At 43.7% G+C, this 18,299-nt stretch overlaps 1 protein-coding gene across 3 annotated transcripts in view; it reads left to right on the plus strand.

The window, feature by feature from the left end:
• Positions 1-17,196, plus strand: part of enah (ENAH actin regulator) — a 34,663-nt gene extending 17,467 nt beyond the window's left edge. The window contains exons 5-14 of one of the 3 annotated variants that reach the window (XM_080490737.1): positions 3,219-3,478; positions 5,898-6,002; positions 7,023-7,327; positions 7,433-7,560; positions 7,660-7,708; positions 9,970-10,021; positions 11,215-11,281; positions 13,891-13,975; positions 15,642-15,699; positions 16,361-17,196. In XM_080490737.1, coding sequence (XP_080346863.1) covers positions 3,219-3,478; positions 5,898-6,002; positions 7,023-7,327; positions 7,433-7,560; positions 7,660-7,708; positions 9,970-10,021; positions 11,215-11,281; positions 13,891-13,975; positions 15,642-15,699; positions 16,361-16,398 — 1,147 coding nt within the window. In that variant the 3' untranslated portion in view covers positions 16,399-17,196. Of the gene's footprint in view, positions 1-3,218; positions 3,479-5,276; positions 6,003-7,022; positions 7,328-7,432; positions 7,561-7,659; positions 7,709-9,969; positions 10,022-11,214; positions 11,282-13,890; positions 13,976-15,641; positions 15,700-16,360 lie in introns of all 3 variants that reach the window. The other 2 variants (XM_080490736.1, XM_080490738.1) reach the window with 2 other exon arrangements.
• Positions 17,197-18,299: the final 1,103 nt, after the last annotated feature.

Below are 18,299 nucleotides of genomic sequence, written 5' to 3' on the forward strand. Positions count from 1 at the left end.
TCGGATCAGTGGACTTTAGCCTCGTTCCCACTGCGCGGAACGTGACGGAACGGTAAAGCAAAGCAAAGCGTACCCAGACCCGCCACAGAAAGTACGGTTGGAATGTAGGCGGGGTTGTGAACGCCGCAGGTATGTGACATCATTCCACAACGGTCATCTTGCGCGACCAGCGTGTGCAAAGTGGAGAATGTAAACAACAACAGAGGATTCATACGGCCGATAAATATTACCAGCGTGTCGAGAGTGATGTGAATCACTGACCAATCAGCAGACGGCTCCGTTTGGGAGCCGATATGGGCCCTGTTCTGTAGAACCGGGTACCCCAACGGAAGGGTGACGAAAAATCTCAACCCTTTGGTAACATTCTTTCGGTACTATCCACAACGTTTGCAGTGGGAATGCATGAATACCCCTACCGTACCATACCATACCGAATCTTATCATACCGAATCGAACTGTTACGTACTATACCGTACTGAACCGAACCGTACCGTAAAGACCTGCACCAAAACGTACCGTACCACACTGTACCGAACTGTACTGAAACGTCCCGTACCGAACTATACTGCACAAAAATGTACCGTACCAAAATGTACCGTACCGTACCATACCGAACCGAACTGTACTGTACTGTACCGTACCAAAACATTACTGTACCGAACCGTACCAAAGTGTACCGAACTGTACCGAACCGTACAATATCGACATGTACCATACCGTACTGTACCGAAACATTACCGTACCTAACCGTACCATACCAACATGTACCGTACCGAAATGCACTGTACTGTATCGTACCGAACTGTAGCGTACCGTACCGTAACAAACCGTACCTGCACACTCCGTGCAGTGGAAACGAGGCTTTACTGAGCTCAGCAACCTGTTAGTTCATGGGACCTTTTAGATTTTTTGTCGGACCTGTTAACGCCGCTACACGCTGTGTGATGTTTGGTCTTGGCTCTAAATCTTCGGTGTTACGTTGCAGGGTGGGACCGATTCGAGGACGACCGTCGTCACGGTCTTGTGCGCAAAGAGAACCGGCGATTAAAATCAGTGTCAGAAATATTAGTGATAATTGTGACGCTGCTGCGGCAACCAAGGCTCCGTTTACACGACAACGCTCCAACGCTAACCCTAACGTCTGGTTCATTTCAGAATAGTTCTGTGTTTCCACGATGACGGCAAAGACACTGAAAACGATGTATTTAGCTCGCCAGACCATGAGGTGGCGCTGTTGTTGTTGTTTTGTTTTTTTTGTAATAAAACCACACGTGTGCAGAGAACACGTTATCGCAATGGAGAGAACCTGACGTTCGTATGGCCAGATGAGGAACCTCAAGCGAGCCACGACCGCGTTCCGTTGATGTTTAGGACAGTTCTGCCTTTGCATGTTTATCTGTGTTTGAGCGCGGCGGAATCCAGGCCATGATGCTTCCCACGTTTCCATTAAAACAGTTTCCCTGGCAACTGTCGACGGTAGGCGAGAGAGGAAGCAGTTCCACAGGAGACGTTTTCAGGCTTTGAAATGTGGAAGAGTCCCTGCAAGTCAGAACAGAGGGCTGCAGGGAGGGAAGCCTGCAGACCGCGGAGACGCAGCTTATTGGAGGCGACAAACTCACACACCTCCATCTGATCGGTCACTTGTGTTGAACGTACAGTGCATATACCAAATATACCGAATAATTTAGTACACTAAGTCTTTCATGCCTCTAACATTTATATCACTATAAATCTGCAATATATTGTACAGTCAGAGTTCAGAACAAAGAAATGTTTTTGATAATTCCAAACACCGCTGCGCCTCAGCTGTGGTCATATAACAGAATGTTTTTTAGTTTATAACAGATTTGTGAGAAAAACAGAAGTTGTTGTTTTTAGTGAGTCAGGAAAGTCATTTTTTTTCCAGTTTATGGAGAGTAGAAGTTGTCAAAACCCTTTTCAACCTGCTTCATGGGTGTTTGGACTCGAAAAAATCAACACTGTTCACTGCCCCCTACTGGATGTGTTGATGAACAACCTATAACAAAACGGATAAAAGAAGTATTCTGGTTCCTATTGTGCTAAAATGACATTTGGGGAGAGATAATTTGTTGCCTCGTTGTTTTGAACTTTACTAGTCTTTGACGTTTCTGAGCTGTTTTGAAGCTGCTTAGTCCTGAAGTCCAGCTGAAGACATGTTGGACATTTGTTTGTTTCCACACACACATTCACTGTCTTTCCTCCAAGGATCCTTATTTCTGTTTCTCGCTTGTTTCTACTCTGGTGACACATGAGCTATACTACTCAACACTGCCGCCACAGGTCATCCGGGGTATTACTGTCTTCAACACTGTCTTTATGTATTTGTGTGTGTATACTGTATGTGTGTATGTATACACACTACATAAATAAAAAAATCACTGCCCCTACAGGTGATCAGAGGTATTACCGTTTGATACACATCTGTAACCACAATAACACAGGAACAAGAGCAATCACAGATTTCTGACGTCGACCAAAGGTTGACCTGGACTCAGAAAACAATAAAAAGTTCCCAGATCACCTCCAAAATTTTATAGAATCTTCCACGGCTTGATATATATTTGCGGTGAAAATGTCACACACACCGCACACACAGAAACACCAGAATCGTGGAAGACGCTGTAGTTTCTATGCCAGGCCACCAGTTATTATTGTTAATGCTTGTTAAAGAGACGTTTAGACAATAATATTCTTCTACTTCTTTCAGGCTTTAACTACTGACGTTTCCTTCAGTTAAATGCCACATGTTTTTTTTAATAATGTGCGTAACATTAATGTGAGAGCCTTAAACCATGAAAGTCAACTGTTTCCCAATTATTTGCATATTAAAAAAAAAACAAAAAACAAAAAAAAACATTGTGTTTTTCCTGCTTTCTTGCCCAGAACGTGCCGAGTGAACAGTGAACACAGCAATAGAGAAAGCTCTGGGAGGCTGTAAGGTTTCCTGGACTGTCAGTGGTTCAATAAACAGAGCTGCTGGTCTCTACTGACCCCTGCTGTCCAAACCTCGGTACTGAACCTGCACCTAGAACAGAAAAGTGCCTAAAAATGACATGATATGGAGAACTTGCATAAATCAACATTGACTCATTTGTTATGTTTGGTTTTTTTTTAAGTCATGTTGGGTTTTTTTCTTCCTTGACTCATGACTAAATGTTTTCTATAATATCATTAAAAGACGTTTCTCTCTCCTCCAGGCAGCTCCAGGAGCTGCAGAGGCAGAAGGAGCTGGAGCGGGAGCGGCAGGAGGAGCTGGAGCGGGAGATGCTGGACCAACAGGAGCGCGAGCGCCAGGAGAAGGAGGCGGCGCAGGCGGAGAGGGAGCGGCTGGAGCGCGAGGCGATGGAGAAGGACAGAGCGGAGAGGGAGCGGCTGGAGAAGGAGCAGCAGGAGCAGCAGGAGCTGGTGGACCGGGAGCAACAGGACTGGGAGAGAGGGAGGCGCATCTCCAACGCTGGTGAGTGTGTGTGTGTGTGTGTGTGTGTGTGTGTATGTGTGTGTTTAATGAGTTGTGTAGCGGTGAGAACTTTCCTCTCACTGCCGGACGGCCGCGGGTTCGATTCTGGAACTTCCCCTGTGCAGTTTTCATTTTCTCCCTCGGTGTTCGCCGACACTAAAACTGATGTCGTCCCTCTAATTAATCTCCCTTTTCAGTTTTCAGTATTTCGCTAATTCAGTATTAAAATGTGTTTTCCTTCCTCCAAATAACACTTTCAGCCTCTACTAATGTCTTTGGTAGGATTCATACTTGAAATATGTTAAAATGAGAATATTCAGGAAGTCAAACAGTCGAGTCGAGAGGTTTTCTCTTCAGGATCAGTGAAATTATATAATATTGATTAATACGACAGTATCACTCAGTTTTACTTTATAACGGCAGAAACATTTCAGAGCTTTCTCACTGCGCTTCTTTTAGTTTACATTTTCCCTCCAGTTGTTTTGAGGCTGGGTTTCCTCCGTATGAGTGCGTGTTGTGTTGTAATTATAATTCATCACCATGACGACAGGAGCCGTTTTGCTCTTCATTAACTCATTGAATAGGATTTATTTGATCATGTCAAAAAGATCTGATTGGTCAGGAGGCGGAGCTTTAACACTCACTGTGATCCAGAACGTAGCCTGCTCCGCAGCAGGTCCGACATTTCTCAGCAAAAGAGCTGTTTTTGTCTTTTCCCACCAAATACAATTCTGGAGCCACAAAACACTTTTAATCGTTTAAACTTTTTGTGAGTTTCTTTAAATTTATTCAGCTTGTTTTAGCCGTTTTGACCATTTCATTCTTGTCATCAGCCATTTTGTCATTTTAGCACATTTGACCTGTTTTGGCTCCTTTCTTGACCGTTTTAAACATTGAAAAACATTTTTTGTTAACACGTTAAAAAATCATGTTAAAAAAAAATTATATATATATATATATATAGCCATTTATTTTAAACAATTACAGCAGTTTTAACCTTTTAAACCATTGTAGCCAGGAGAGTCTTTATGAAGACAGGTATACAAATCAAAGCTTTAAAAACAAATAAAAGATATTCATGAGATGAAAATTGATATACATTTTCAGAAAGCTGCAGAGAGTCAATACAGTGAGACTGAAGACCCACATGTGTCCTCCATCAGTGCTTCAGTTTGTTTTACATTATTGAGTCCCTTAAGTATAAGTCACTATTTTTTGCACACGGTTCTACTGGCGATGCGTTCAGGTGCATCACGTAACTCCGACCTTTCTTTTTTTAGCTTTTCAAATTTGGTGGGTGTGGCTAATTTTCCGGTGCGCTCGATGGTCCAGAGATTACGATACTAGTATCAGTCGTCCGTATCACAGGTGCAATGAGTAATCTGAGTACTCGGTGTCTGGCCTGGTGTGGGATTGAATGTGTGTTTGAGGAGTTTCCAGCCTCTGGATGATCTTTGTGGAGCTTTTCTTCCTCCCGCTGTGATGAAGCTTCTCCGCTAACCTTTAGCATCGCCTCAGAAATGACGCAACCTGGAAAAAAACCTCCAGAGTTTCTCTCTGGGATTAATAAAGTATTTCTACTCTATTCTAATCGAATCTTTGGTTTAGTTCTGTGCTGGTTTTTCCTGCTTCATCTGCTCCCCTTCTGTTTTTCCTCCCTCCCTCCCTCCCTCCTCTTCCTCACCCGCTGTCTCCCTCTCTTGTGTGCGGCTGCTTCCTTCCTGTCTGCCGTCCTTCCATCTGTCCCTTCTCTTCTGTCCGTCCACGGTTTTGTCCAACTGGCGTGCAATGTCCGCAGCCTTCGAGAGCACGCTGCACGCGTCCTCCACGCCAGCGTCGCCGCCCTTCGCCACGCCCCCGGCCGCCGGGACGCCGTCGCCGTGCTCCACCACGCCTCCCACCCCACCGCTCAGACACTCGGCGTCCCGCTTCGCAACCTCGCTGGGCTCCGCCTTCCACCCCGTGATGCCTCACTACGCCACAGTCCCCCGGCGCCAGCAGGCCTTCCCCCAGGCCCCGCCCACTGCCCCAGTTCCGGTTCCTGCCCCTCCCCCTCCTTCCAAGACCGTCGTGTGGTCGGCCTGTAACTTCACGCCCTTACCCCCCTCCCCTCCCGTCATGATAAGCAGCCCCCCGGGAAAGGCGGCAGGTCCGCGGCCACTCATTCCCATCGCAGCGCCGTCCCCCCTCACCCAGAAGCCCCCCTCACCATCCCCCAACGGCCCGCCCATGTTCCCCGCGCCGTCCCCCGTCACCGTTCCGCACAGCCACACCCCCCTCGGCATCTTCTGCCCCACGCCGCCGCCGCCGCCCACCCCTCCTCCTCTGCCGTCCCCCGTAGCTCCACCCATATCTTCCTCCTCCATCTTGTCTCCCCCCTCCTCATCCCAGGCTCCTGCTGTTCCCTCTCCCTCTACAGCGCCCCCTAACGCCGCCGCCGCCGAGCACCTCTCCCTGCCTGTGGGCCCGTCCGGGGCCGCAGAGTCCCCCCCGCCTCCGGGGGGCTCCACCAGTCAGCCCCAGGGTAAGAATCCTGTCCGTCTCCTCACGGCCGCTGCTTCAGTCCTCAAACTAACACGGATTATTTCTCTTCTTTTACATTCCGTTTGTTTACAAGTTGGTTTTCTTCTGCTTGTGCGAGCAGATAAACAATAACAACTCTTCTTCAACAAAGTGAACAATTTCTACACCATCATCTGCATACGTGGAGAACATTACTTCATAGGGACATTGAGCGGACGTGTGGTTACATTGCAACAACGGTGCCACCCAGTGGCCTGACGTGGAACTCTACAGTGTTTTCACGTTAAAAAACAAAGTGGACTAAGTGACATAATTCAGACACTGACTTCTATCAGCTCTGAGCTTCAGTGTCGGCAGCCGCTGATTGGCCGGCGCGTCACGACACAGATGAGTCAGAGGGTGGCTCGTTCAGCCGCCATTTTTAAACCTAATCACAACCAGAGACGCTCAGGAATCAACCAGCGGAGCAGCGACAAGCTGCAGACCTTTCTTAGTCTGCAGGCGACCAGAGGATTCAGTGACCCGCTACAAGGATAAGGAGTTCCCCAAACCAGGGACACCACCAGTGTTTCAGATTAACTGGCTTTCCTGTTAACTGGTTACCTTCTTCCTCCAGCGTCTCCTTTTCACAGTCGATGTTGAAACCCCGACCAGAACCCGTAGCTGTCCTGGAGAAGGCTGTTTAAGCTCATTTCCACTAAAGTTTAAAGTATCGTAGCGTTTGTTTGTCTTATTTTAACATCAGCTGCTGCTGACAGCTGCTGGCAGGAGTCACCAGATAACAGGGCCACCATTTAAACCAAAACACCAGACAGCGAAGCTGTAACAATCCACATTCTGTCATATTCTTAATAAATATATGAAAATATATACTATTTAAAATATAGTATTTACACCTGACTCTTGTGCAGACAAACAGAAAAATGCAGAATTCCTTCAGAAAGTTCTTGGTGTTTAGAAAAACCAGGGTGAACGTCTTGTCCTGACCCCCCCTCCCACTTTTATCCCCTAACACATGCAGACGAGGCGCTGACTCCCAACCCTCCCCCTCCTCCACCCCAGCCATCTGCCTCCACTGTGATCTCCACCCCCACCACCCCGACGGGCCACCCTCCACCTCCCCCGCCACCCCCGCTCCCTCTCACGCTGGCGGCGCCGGGAAGGACCCCCACTCCCCCGACGGGCCCCGCCCTTCCTCCAGGAGTCCCCCCGCCGCCCCCAGCGCCCCCCCTCCCCGCCGGCTTCCTCTCGCCCTCCGCCGAGGACCGCCCCCTGTCCGGCCTGGCTGCAGCGCTCGCCGGGGCCAGACTACGCAAGGTCTCCAGGGTGAGCCGTCTGTCCCCCCGTCTTGTCCCCCCGTCTTGTCCCCCCGTCTTGTCCCCGTCTGTTTCCCTCCTGCTGACTGACGGTTTGCGGCCCTGGATGTTTCAGAGTGAGGATGCGGCTCTGACGGCGGCCCTGTCGGGGGCGCTCGGGGCCAAATCTGAGGTCAAAGGTAACGGGCCTCTGTCTGCAGGAGGAGGGCTGATGGAGGAGATGAGCGCCCTGTTGGCCAGGAGGTAGAGCTACCGTGTCACTTCCTGTCGCTGCCTCTCACTCTCTCTGAACAACATTCACGCCAAATAACTTTGGTTTTTAATATTGGTTTGTTCCTCCAGAAGGCGGATAGCAGAGAAAGGTTCGTCCCCTGAGCCTGACCAGAGATCTGTAAGTATTCTGTGACTATGATCACTCTTTTTTTATTTAGCTGTTCATGTGATTCATATTAAGAAGCGAGTTATAGACACTGCTCACAAAAAGTGCCCGACTGTTTAAATACCAATTCTACCGATGTCATGTCCTTAAAATGACAACAAATATCACACATTGCATCAGAGGCAGTACTGACAGATTTCTATGGAAAATGGTAGCCTGTTTAATCATTTTTGCTTCAATGAACACTCCTGACTACCCCCACCCCTCCCATCTATACATTTACTATTGTAGTTTTTATTATTTTATTATTTTTCTACTTTTCTATTATTTATGTATTTATATATTTATTATGATCATTTTTGTTTTCCACACTATTTTATTTAGTTTTTTATTTAATCTATTTGTTTGATTATTATTATTATCATTATTATTATTATTATTATTATTATTATTATTATTATTGTTATTATTGTTATTATTATTATTATTATTATTATTATCATTATCATTATTATTATTATTATTATTGTTATTGTTATTATTATTATTATTATTATCATCATTATTATCATTATTATTATTATTATTATTATTATTATCATTATCATTATTATTATTATTATTATTATTATTATTATTGTTATTATTGTTATTATTGTTATTATTATTATTATCATTATCATTATTATTATTATCATTATTATCATTATTATTATTATTATTGTTATTATTATTATTATTGTTATCATTATCATTATTATCATTATCATTATTATCATTATTATTATTATTATTATTATTATTTTTTTTTTGTTTGTTTTTGCCTTAAGTTTTGTTTTTAGTGGGTCACTTTCTTCCCTCAAGGAGCAAGTAGAATTCAGGGATTGGGGCGGGGGGGGGGGGGGGGGGGGCAATAATGTGCATTATGCTTAATGACATCTGTATGTATAAGTTTTATTTAAATCTGTTTCCTTTCATTTGCTGTAATAGAAAATAAAAAATAAATCAAAATGCCAATTCTAATTAATTCAGGACATTTATTGACCCATGAACTGGATCAAACACCATTTGTATATTTTAAGTTGAGCTCCGGTTGGAGAGTCAAACGTTTCCAGAAAGTCACATTAAATGCACCAGTAAAGGTTACAAAGCACTTTAGATTAAACCCAAATACCTCAAACTGTTTGGTGAGCAGCGTGTCCAAACGAACAGTACCGACCATGTGGAGCCACTAGAGGTCACTGTATGCCAGCTCGAAGGTGCCACAGTGCCACGGGAAAAAAACCTACTTCCATTACTTCCAGAAAAACGTCTCCGAAGAGAAAAATCCACACGGAAGAATTAAAAGTAGAAACAGAAAACAAAGAGAAAAACAGAACTAGGGAATGACAGAGAGGTCAAAGGGCGAGAAAACTGGAGAAAAGCAGAGAAACTGAAAACAGCCTGTTGCTGTCTCATTAATTCAATTCAACTTTATTTATACAGCAACAAATACAACACAGTCATTTCTAGGTACTGCATCAGTTTAAATGAATGGATGTCGGTCTAAAGCACAGAGAGACGTGGAAAAGAGAAAAACGACCAGGAAGTTTCTGTCTTTTCTTTTTAGGATGGAACAAAATTCAAAGACCACAAATTCTATCAAATAGAAACAGCAACATGTTCTGATTTCATTTAATATAAAGTGGTTGTTTCTTCTTCATGTTTCTTTTTATTCATTTCAATCGTTTTATTTTCTTTTTCTCAGATTTCATGAAGTGAATGTTTACATAATTGAAAAGGAGCACAAAGGAGATAAAAACGTGTTCTGGGTGCTTCTTTCTTCAAAATACAATAACAGAAAAAAAAAAATACAAAATGGACGGAAGCGCAATTTACAGAATATTCAAATGAGTCACACAGAATCAAATCATGTCATGACAGCAGGATCAAATCCAGGTTGTATATAACTTATTTTAGCTCATTATTTATTATTATTTTAGACACAAATCATATTTAATCACAATCAATGTCACATTTAACTTAATTATTATGGCTCATAGGATTTAATTGTCTTGAATTGTCTTTTAAATTCTCCTTTGCACCATTCCATCTTTGTCTGTGAAGCATTGAACTCAGTCACAGGGACACAAAGTGCTGTACACTGATCACAATAACAACAAAGACACTCCAAATTAAAAACACGAACAGAGAATAAATATACGAGTCTAAAGCAGGTTTGAAAGATGTTCTGTGTTTCATTGGTCTCTGATTGAGTGTGACTGGTTCCACAGGAGGAAGGAGAACTGAACATGTCGTCTAAAGTGTCGGCCTGCAGCACCCCGGGTGAGCCCCCGCAGCTGATATACTGCTTTATCATACTACTATACTGCTATACTACTATACTACTATACTGCTATACTGCTGTGCTACTATACTGCTATACTACTATACTATTATACTACTATGCTATTATGCTATTATACCAGTACACTATTATACTACTATACTAATATATTGCTATACTATTATACTATACTACTATACTATTGTACTACTATACTATTGTACTACTATACTATTATACTGCTATACTACTATGCTATTATACCAGTTTACTATTGTACTACTATGCTATTATACTGCTATGCTACTATGCTACTATACTATTATACTACTATACTATTGTACTACTCTACTATTATACTACTATACTATTATGCTACTATACTACTGTACTATTATATTACTATACTACTATGCTATTATACCAGTATACTATTATACTACTATATTATTATACTATTATACTACTATACTATTATACGATTATGCTACTATACTATTATACTATTGTACTACTATACTATTATACTACTATATTATTATACTATTATACTGCAATACTATTATACTACTATACTATTGTGCTACTATGCTATTATACTATCATACTACTATGTTACTATATTACTATACTATTATACTACTATACTATTATATTACTATACTATTATGCTACTATACTATTATGCTACTATACTATTATACTACTATACTATTATACTACTATACTATTATGCTACTATACTATTATACTACTATACTATTATACTACTATATTATTATACTATTATACTGCAATACTATTATACTACTATACTATTGTGCTACTATGCTATTATACTATCATACTACTATGTTACTATATTACTATACTATTATACTACTATACTATTATATTACTATACTATTATACTACTATATTATTATACTATTATGCTACTATACTATTATGCTACTATACTATTATGCTACTATACTATTATACTACTATACTATTATACTATTATACTACTATACTATTATGCTACTATACTATTATACTACTATACTATTATACTCTGGATAGCTGGATACTCTCCATAGAGACAAAACACCTCCAGGATTCGGGTTGAACCAGTTTCCTTCCTGATAATTGTGACGTGTCGTGTTTTTCACCGTTGTATTGAGAGTATTTCTGTTTCCTTGCTGTTCAGACACGCCCAGGAAGCCGTGGGAGAGAACCAACACCATGAACGGTAGCAAATCTCCTGTTATCGGAAGGTACGGAGTCCGATTCCTCTTTCTCCTTCAACTGACTCGTTCTGGTGCTGATCGTCCCCCGAGGATGAAATGTGTTGATCTGGTATTGATTGTGGAAACTGACCTGCAGACTGTACGTCTGTACAATTCAGGAAAACAATAGTCAATGAACAATGTTCATCGGAAAATAAAGTCAATATGGATTACTGCAAATCCCTAATCTTTTATTAAACGGGTCATATTATGAAACATCCACTTCCTGAAGGTTCTCCATCAGTACTACTCGTCCCCATACCTGGACTGACGTCCCAGAAGTGAAGACAGTCTGTCCTCTCTGTCCCTGGCTTGTTCCAGGTTTTAAAAAGTGTGTTGCTCCAAGCAGCCAATCAGGAATCAAACCCTATATAGTGTCATCGGGGGTTTAGCCAATCCCAATCAAGGTAGGCTCCTCCCTTTGACTCCTCCCACAATTAGGCAGCTCTGCTCTGGCACATGGCACCACGAGAGGAAGTACTTCCTCCTCTTCCCAAGATGGGCATGTGTGGGCGGAGCCAGTCCAGCTCACACAGACACAGCAGATTCTGAATGCAGCTCCTATGATCCAATATTCAAATGGAGGAAAATCAAGGAGGAGAAATAAACTTAGAATACTGAAGGTTTCTGGAGCGACCAGACCAGGAGGAGGAGGAGGAGGTGAAGAGGAGGAGGAGGAGAACAGGAGGAGGAGGAGGAGGTGAAGAGGAGGAGGAGAAGGAGGAGGAGGAGGTGAAGAGGAGTAGGAGGAGGAGGAGGAGGAGGGGAACAGGAGGAGAACAGGAGGAGGAGAAGGAGGAGGAGGAGGTGAAGAGGAGTAGGAGGAGGAGGAGGAGGAGGGGAACAGGAGGAGGAGGAGGAAGAGGAGGAGGAGGTGAAAAGTTAGATAATTTCACCCCTTTAAATTTGTTACTGGATTAAATAAAGCTAAAAGTTTAAAATAAATCATTTAAAGCAGAGATGCCAAACTTATTTTAATGTGGTGGCCTCATACATGAGCAGTAAATTAAAGTCCTATTAAACTATTTAATACTTTTTTTACAATAAATTTCCATTTTGTTTTAATATTGTTTTTTTTTTATTCAAAAAAGTCCCAAATATTGATGATGTTTAAAACAGTAAAGAAAAGTCATTGTGTTTCACTAAGAACTCGTTTTTTCTGCCTTCAGCATGTTGAAGTGATCCAGACACACAGTTTGGTTCCTCTGACAGATTATTAATCTGATTGTTTGGTTCCTCTGACAGATTATTAATCTGATTGTTTGGTTCCTCTGACAGATTATTAATCTGTTTGTTTGGTTCCTCTGACAGATTATTAATCTGTTTGTTTGGTTCCTCTGACAGATTATTAATCTGATTGTTTGGTTCCTCTGACAGATTATTAATCTGATTGTTTGGTTCCTCTGACAGATTATTAATCTGTTTGTTTGGTTCCACTGACAGATTATTAATCTGTTTGTTTGACTCCTCTGACAGATTATTAATCTGTTTGTTTGGTTCCTCTGACAGATTATTAATCTGTTTGTTTGGTTCCTCTGACAGATTATTAATCTGTTTGTTTGGTTCCTCTGACAGATTATTAATCTGATTGTTTGGTTCCTCTGACAGATTATTAATCTGTTTGTTTGGTTCCTCTGACAGATTATTAATCTGTTTGTTTGGTTCCTCTGACAGATTATTAATCTGATTGTTTGGTTCCTCTGACAGATTATTAATCTGTTTGTTTGACTCGTCTGCTTTTTCAAGCTGGAGATTCTGTTCAGAGTGTCTGTGGAGGAACGTCCTGCAGCTGGAGCCTTCCTCTTCCTCTTCCTCCTCCTTCCTCTTAATTAATGGTTCATTTTTCACTGTTTGCTAAATCCTTTCCACCGTTCCACCGGCCGACAGAGACCAAGTCGGTCCGCAGGTTCATTCAATTCAACTTTATTTGTGTAGCGACAGAAGCAGCACACTCATTTCAAGGCATTCTTACAGAGAAGGAGTGACTGTGGACAACTCCTGTTTTGATAGAAAAAGAACCAGACTCGGAACCAGACTCGGAACCAGGCTGCAGAACCAGACTCGGAACCAGACTCAGAACCAGACTCGGAACCAGGCTGCAGAACCAGACTCGGAACCAGACTCAGAACCAGACTCGGAACCAGGCTGCAGAACCAGACTCGGAACCAGGCTGCAGAACCAGACTCAGAACCAGACTCGGAACCAGACTCGGAACCAGACTCAGAACCAGGCTGCAGAACCAGAGTCGGAACCAGACTCAGAACCAGACTCGGAACCAGACTCGGAACCAGACTCAGAACCAGACTCAGAACCAGGCTGCAGAACCAGGCTGCAGAACCAGACTCGGAACCAGACTCGGAACCAGACTCAGAACCAGACTCGGAACCAGATTCGGAACCAGACTCGGAACCAGACTCAGAACCAGAGTCAGAACCAGACTCGGAACCAGACTCGGAACCAGACTCGGAACCAGACTCAGAACCAGAGTCAGAACCAGACTCGGAACCAGACTCGGAACCAGACTCGGAACCAGACTCGGAACCAGGCTGCAGAACGATTGACTGATTGTTCCTGTGATCTTTGTTCATGTTTCATAGACCTAAATCTACTCCAACACCTACTTCATCCTTAAGTGCCAACGGTGTGCCAACAGAGGCCGTCGACTACGACCGGCTAAAGAAGGTGGGTGCAACACACACACACACACACACACACACACACACACACACACACACACACACACACACACACACACACACACACACACACACACACACACACACACACACACACACCGAGAAAGGGATGTTTTCGTCTGCATGTATTTATTTATTGGTTTATTGGTTTATTGGTCATAGCATCGGTATGAGCTATAATGCTCTGGATGCTATTTCGGTCACGCAAACAAATGTGCCTTTGGCAAAGTTCTGCGCTCTACCGAGTGTAGCTCTAGTTAATATACTGGTTTGTATGTATGTGTGTCATTTCAGGAAATATAATATAGTATAAAACATAATTCCATCTGTGTCCATTCATAGTTTTGATGCCTTCAGTGGGATTCTACAATGTAAATAGTAAATAAAGAAGGCGTGTCCAAACATCTGTAAAAACTTAAGTCCTAAAGCACTTTACATTTATGAAAAAAAATCTCAACGTGCTACATGTGGAGATTGTAAAATAAAAGCATAAAAATCAAACTGATAATAATCATAAAAAAAAAAAAGATAAGATAGAATCCGATAAAAGAAAAGGTGGAAGTTAATCTATGACCAGCTGCTTAATAAAGAGTTAAAGAGACTATGAGATGAGACTAAACCTGCTGATTTAAAAACTTTCTGAGTTTGTCTTTTCAGAGAATAAATCTTTTTAGACTTTAATCTGCTGCTTGGTTTTAATGCTGAAAGTCGCCATAACCCAGAATCAGGACTGTCAAACGTTTGTCTGGCGGCAGGGCGACCTCGCAAAGAGCGACACAAACACAACGTGACCTTGACTCGTTCAGCGCGTCGTTTTTCACTGAGGGCGACGGCGTTTCGTCAGCAGCCGCAGAGGCGTCGGGGACAAAACAGTGAAAATGTCACATCTCTCCTCTGATTCGCCGAACGAAATCAAGATTTTTTAGATATTTGTCTTTATCACGGTGAAAATACACCAAAATGACCAGTACAAACAGTTTATGTTAATTCAACTGGTTCAGGTTTGATCAAAGTAAATAAAGTAGAGCTACACTCGGTAGAGCGCTGGTCTTCACCAGCCGTCCATTCAAGGAACCGAGTTAGCATGGCTAGCACGATAGCTACTAGGTAGGTCAGGTAGCGACGTCACTGTGAAACCCTGAGCAGGGAGCGTCTCCATGGCAACAGATCTCCTTTGATCGCCGCCGTGGGGTTCCTCTCTCGTCCGCTTTATATGGGAACATTTTTGTCGCAGTTTTTCACGATTTATTCAGAAACATTTAGCCGTTAACGTCCCAGAATCGAATGGATTGGTCCTTTGATGATGACAAATCATCAAAGGAAAATTTCATGCAATTCGGTGAGTAGTTTTTTTTTTGCAATAAGTAGGTACAACATACATACAAACCAATAAATAAATAAATACACGCGGACGAAACCAGAACCTTCTCGGCTAACTTCGTTGGCGACGGTAATAACTGTGTTCATAATAAACCAAAGCAAAGGAAACAGTTTTATAGTCGATGTTATTTCGAGGTTCTTTCACGTTGAACCTTAACTAAAATAACCAGAGCGTGGAACCGATCATCCGTCTCTCGGAGAGAAGACGTCAGAAACCATCGCTCTCCTTTGTCCTCGGTTTGAAGTGTGACCTGTGTTTTCTGCCTTTTTAGGACATCCTCGATGAGATGAGAAAGGAGCTGTCGAAGCTAAAAGAAGAGCTCATTGATGGTAACTATCACCCAAACTATCACCAACCCGACTGGCGCAGTTCCACGAGTTCCTACTCGACTCGACTCGCTATTTCCATTACATGTTAGTACCTGATGCCAGGTACTTTCCTGCTACCAGGTACTTTCCTGGGTTCTCCGCCAGGTTCCCAGCAAGCTGAGGCCAGTAGACAATGTGACGTGGGCAGAACCCGTCGCCGTCCTAACATCAGCTGCTGCAAATGGCTGGTGGCGGAAGGCACCAGTTAGCAGGGGCACCAGTTAAACCGAAACACCGGATGGTGAAGCGCGATCGTAACAATCCACATTTTATAACATTATTAATAAATATATAAAAATATATACTATTTAATTAATTATTTGAGTTAATATCCATCGGACATTCGCTCCGCATCACATCAGGGTGGCTACTTGTGCACGACGGGGGAAAAGTGATGACTCCGCCCACGCTGTGGTGGGACTATATTGTAATGGAGAACGATCCAGGCTGAGTCGAGTCGGGTTCAGGAGGTGACTCGTGGAAAAGCACCATGGTTCTCCGTCCCGGTTCCTTCCTTCCGGCAGAGTTTCAGTGACGACGAGTTGATTGTGACACAAAGCGGAGCTGGTGGATCGGAACTTCCTGTAACCGTGTTCGTGTTTTGTCTTGTGTGTGTCCTCAGTCATCAGAGAGGAACTGGGTAAATCCAGCACAGCGTAGACGCCCCGCCCAACTCCCCCACCTCCCCCCCCCACCACCCCCCACTAGAACCTTCGACACTAAGACCCCTCAGACGACCACGGTCCGTTCGGGACGAGACGACACCCCGAGTGAAGCACGGCGGCCACATTAGCGCTGGAGGAGGACGGACTCGGTGTTCTGCCTGTTTCCCCGCCGGAGGACTGGCATCCTGGACGGGGCCTGCATGACCAGAGACTCCAGCGTCTTTATGCAAAGATGATTTTTTTTTTTCTTCTTCTCTCTCTTTCCTCGACCCGGCAAGATCCGCAAAACACACACTAATCAATAGCAACCTCATCAATGATACTGTACCGAGCCGAGAGAACGGAGCCGATCACAACTGTGATCTCTTAATCAAAAGGCACAATCTGTACGAGAGGCTGGAGCAGAGACTTATCCCAATAATGCCATAGGGGTAGCGCGCAAGTGTGTGTGTGTGTGTGTATGTATGTGTGTGTGTGTGTGTGTGTGTGTGTGTGTGTGTGTGTGTCTGAAAGTCTCTGGTGACGTCCACTGCTGCAGGATACTGTAAAGCTCGTCTTCCTCAAATACTATTTTAAACCGAATCTGTTTAAAAAAAAAAAAAGAAAGAAAACAAGAGCGAGACAAAAGGATATAGAGAAAAGCAAATCTATGATTCTGTGTTTCGTTGTACAAGTGTGGCCATATCCAGTAGCTCCATACTCTCACCTTTATATACGACGTGTGTTTTACTCCTTCTCTGTTTACGCCGTTTAGAAGCACGTTGTAGCTCTCTACCAAATTTTAACCCCGTCAACAAAAACAAAAAAAGTACTGACTCACTAACAGATGTGGAGAGCGAGGGGGGGGGGGGGGGGGGTGTCAAACCGTGTGTGGCGCCAAAACCGACCAGCAGAGGGCACTACCCGATGGCGCTACCCGTTGGCGCTACCCGATGGGGCTACCCGTTGGCGCTACCCGTTGGCGCTACCCGATGGCGCTACCCGTTGGCGCTACCCGATGGCGCTACCCGTTGGCGCTACCCGATGGGGCTACCCGTTGGCGCTACCCGGTTGGCGCTACCCGATGGCGCTACCCGTTGGCACTACCCGATGGCGCTACCCGTTGGCGCTACCCGATGGCGCTACCCGATGGCGCTACCCGTTGGCGCTACCCGATGGCGCTACCCGATGGCGCTACCCGATGGCGCTACCCGATGGCGCTACCCGATGGCGAGCCGAGCAGCACGTGAGGGTGAATGAGTGTGAACAATGAAGATAAAATTTGTGTCGTTTTTTTTTTTTTTTGCCGGCCGATTTCCTTACTTAAAACTTAATTTCAGTTGATTCAAAGAGCATCTTCCGCAGGGGGATGGAGGTTTTATACGTCTCGGTGTATTTTGTAATCAGGTTGCATTGTTTAAAAAAGAAAAGAAAAGAAAAATTACTTTTTTTTTTTTTTTGGTTTTTGTTTTTCTTTAGGGTTTTTAGCTTTTTCAGGTTTTGTAAACAAAAACAGATATTTAATGGAACGTAGCAGCCCCAGTACCAGGAAACATGCAAGTTCATACGAGCTGATGAAGGAACCCAGGAAGGGATCGATGTCAGGAGGTTCTCCGGATCAGAGGCTCCAGAAAAGCTGTGGGAGCTTCAGCTCACAAGACGAACGTGAACTTTGACCCCCTGATGTTTTCCTTCTCGCTCTTTCTTCTGTTTCTCAGAATTCCATGTGTGTGTGTGTGTGTGTGTGTGTGTGTGTGTGTGTTCGGTTCTCGTCTCGGTTCTGCCGCCAAACTGCACTGACTGTCAGGTTCTATAACGAGCAATAAGGGTAGCATCTACTTTCAGTTCCTAACACCATAAAACATGTCGTGTGTGTGTGTGTGTGTGTGTGTGTGTGTCTCCTTTCCGTGAGAGGAT

Source organism: Lipophrys pholis (genome assembly GCF_963383615.2).
Source record: "Lipophrys pholis genome assembly, chromosome: 21".
In the NCBI taxonomy this organism is placed as follows: domain Eukaryota; kingdom Metazoa; phylum Chordata; class Actinopteri; order Blenniiformes; family Blenniidae; genus Lipophrys; species Lipophrys pholis.